Here is a 2,447-nt window from a genome sequence, read left to right as displayed (position 1 = left end):
CAAAAAAAACACACAAAAAAAAAAAGGCACACAAAAAAAAACCTGAAAAAAGAAAAAAAGGTTTGATGCTTTCTTCTGTATTTTCTTCCTAATCTAGTTACAGGATATCTCCTACTAGTTAAATTGTACATAGTGAAGTGATTTTCTATCAATAAAATTATTCTAAATAAGAGTTTATAAGAAGATAGGCTTTGCTTTTTTTATTAAGGATTTAAGGAAGAAATTCATCTAGCTGAACACAAGCATAATACAAGATAGTGGACAAGACTTCCTCTATACAAGGGGCAAGGGCAAAATAATTAAAAGTGTTATCTACAAAGCATAGCTTTCCAACTTCTCAAAGTGTCTCAGAGGGAAAGTCCTTTACAGAGATCATGAACTTTACACAAGCTGTATTTTATATGGTATCTATATATTAGAATCTAGAGTTAGTTAAACAGGTAGGAAGTCACTTCACCATACACAAAGAACAATGTAAAATATAGTTCGATCACATACTTGAATCCACAATGAGATAATTTGTCTTTCTACGGATGTCAACGTTTCCCACTCCAGCCAACAGAAATCCAACAACAGTATCCTGTGTAAAATGTATTAGCCACCATAACCATGCAGGTTTCATAGAAGGGGGAGAAAATAAGCTTAAATATTAAAATAGAATTTGACCCCTTCACACATCTTATGGCTTGTTTCCTCATATACACTAGCAATTCAATCCACTGATTTTTTAATCAGTCTGAAGTCTGAACCATTCAACCAAGTCATATGCCTAACCATTCAACCATTCTTATACCTTTTGTTGTTCTATACCAGGAACAACATATTTTGTTATTTAATTTGCAGCGGTGCAAAATCATTTTATACAAATAGCAAAAAAGATCTCAAAAATATCGTGGAAACTCTTGTTGCAGACCTATAAACATATAATCAGGGTGATGACACTTAGAGAAAGACAACTAGAAAAACCCATCTTTGTTCTATCAATCCGCGTGAATGGGCCCTAATATACACATTTACTTCAATTGCTAACTTTTAGGCAATATGATCAGAATTCACAAGAAAACATGTATATGACATAAATTAGTCAGCATTCATGTTATCTAGAGATGAGAACGTTGAAGTTCACACACAGGCATACTATTTTCTCAGTTACAACTTGCAAACTGAAATAAGAAGTTAGAGGAAGTGAATTCTATGTGTCAGCCAATAGGCTCGATAGCTATTTCAACCTTCACAACAGAAAATTTAATAATGTTTAGGAGAAATCTAAAAGGCATGCAACTTGAACAAGAACATAGCAGTTGTTATAAGGAAGAATGCGAGGCATTGCTACACTTTTACCTCATCTGCAATCATGGCAATAAGAGCTGAGTTTTTTGTAGGAATTTGAGCTCTGTTAGCCATTGGGGCCTGAAGATTACAAACACGAAAAGATGGAGATACTGTCAAATAGCAATAGTTTATTAGACACAGAGTACTTAGTATTGAACAATAACATGCAATTCATTCATAAAACATGTTATGCATAACAATATCATATTATACGATCATCACTGTGAGCCAATTTGGCATGCCTTTAAAACTTGGATGGAATCTTCAACAATAGTTTTTTCATATAGATTAAAAATCCTCAATGTATTTTGTAATTCTCAGTCAATCAGTGCTTTTGAACTGACAACAACAACAACAGATCTTACACGTGAGACATTTTGATCCCTAACTAGGTCATTTTTCTCTCAATAACAAACAGGGAAGCCAAAATAAATATGATCTATAATAAACTGAGAAACAGAATGCGAAGTGAAGAACCCTAAACGAAATATTGTGGAAGATCGAAGCACAACCAGCAATCCAGCATCAACATCAGAATAACTACACCGCAAAAAAACTTCAGTTCAGAATAAAGGAAAATTAGAACGAACCAGATCGGAAGGCCGGTAACTGGACGGTTGATGCGACAGAAAAGTTGAGAGGCGTACGGCGGCGCAAGGCCAACAGCAACGGTTGGCGACGGAGGTAGGAAGGTGCGCGGGTGGTATGGAGCAACGATTAATGCGCTATTCCGATAATGGCCTCTCTTTCTCCAAGATGATCAGTCCAAATTATGCATGTCAATTTGGTTTTTGAAATTTTTAACTTCTATTATTTTTGGAGTTTAATGTTGATGTATGCCAGTTTAGCGAGGGCTAATTTTTTTTTATATGAAAAGAAATTGTGTAATTCATCATCATAAATTATTGGTGTATTTTTCTTGAATATGGATTAATTTTTTTTTAAAATTTTGAGTAACAAATCGAACCCTCAAATTTAGAGGAATAGAGAAATTTCAAGAAATCTGAGCGTCAGATTTTATAGTGTTACAAATTTTACCCTCAGATTTGTATTTTTTTTTTAATTTTAAACCACAAATCTGACCCTCAAATTTGTGGTTATAAAAAAAAAAACAC

The 2,447-nt window shown here is 33.8% G+C and overlaps 1 protein-coding gene across 2 annotated transcripts in view; it reads right to left on the bottom strand.

The window, feature by feature from the left end:
• Positions 1-2,199, bottom strand: part of LOC107482074 (V-type proton ATPase subunit F) — a 3,186-nt gene extending 987 nt beyond the window's left edge. The window contains exons 1-3 of one of the 2 annotated variants that reach the window (XM_016102464.3): positions 1,923-2,199; positions 1,342-1,410; positions 499-580 (exon numbers count right to left, since the gene is read on the bottom strand). In XM_016102464.3, coding sequence (XP_015957950.1) covers positions 499-580; positions 1,342-1,404 — 145 coding nt within the window. In that variant the 5' untranslated portion in view covers positions 1,405-1,410; positions 1,923-2,199. Of the gene's footprint in view, positions 1-498; positions 581-1,341; positions 1,443-1,922 lie in introns of both variants that reach the window. The other variant, XM_016102465.3, reaches the window with a different exon arrangement.
• Positions 2,200-2,447: the final 248 nt, after the last annotated feature.

The sequence above is a fragment of the Arachis duranensis genome, chromosome 3 (genome assembly GCF_000817695.3).
Source record: "Arachis duranensis cultivar V14167 chromosome 3, aradu.V14167.gnm2.J7QH, whole genome shotgun sequence".
Lineage (NCBI taxonomy): Eukaryota > Viridiplantae > Streptophyta > Magnoliopsida > Fabales > Fabaceae > Arachis > Arachis duranensis.
The sequence above is the reverse complement of the archived record's forward strand: the minus strand, read 5'-3'. Positions and strand labels throughout refer to the sequence as shown.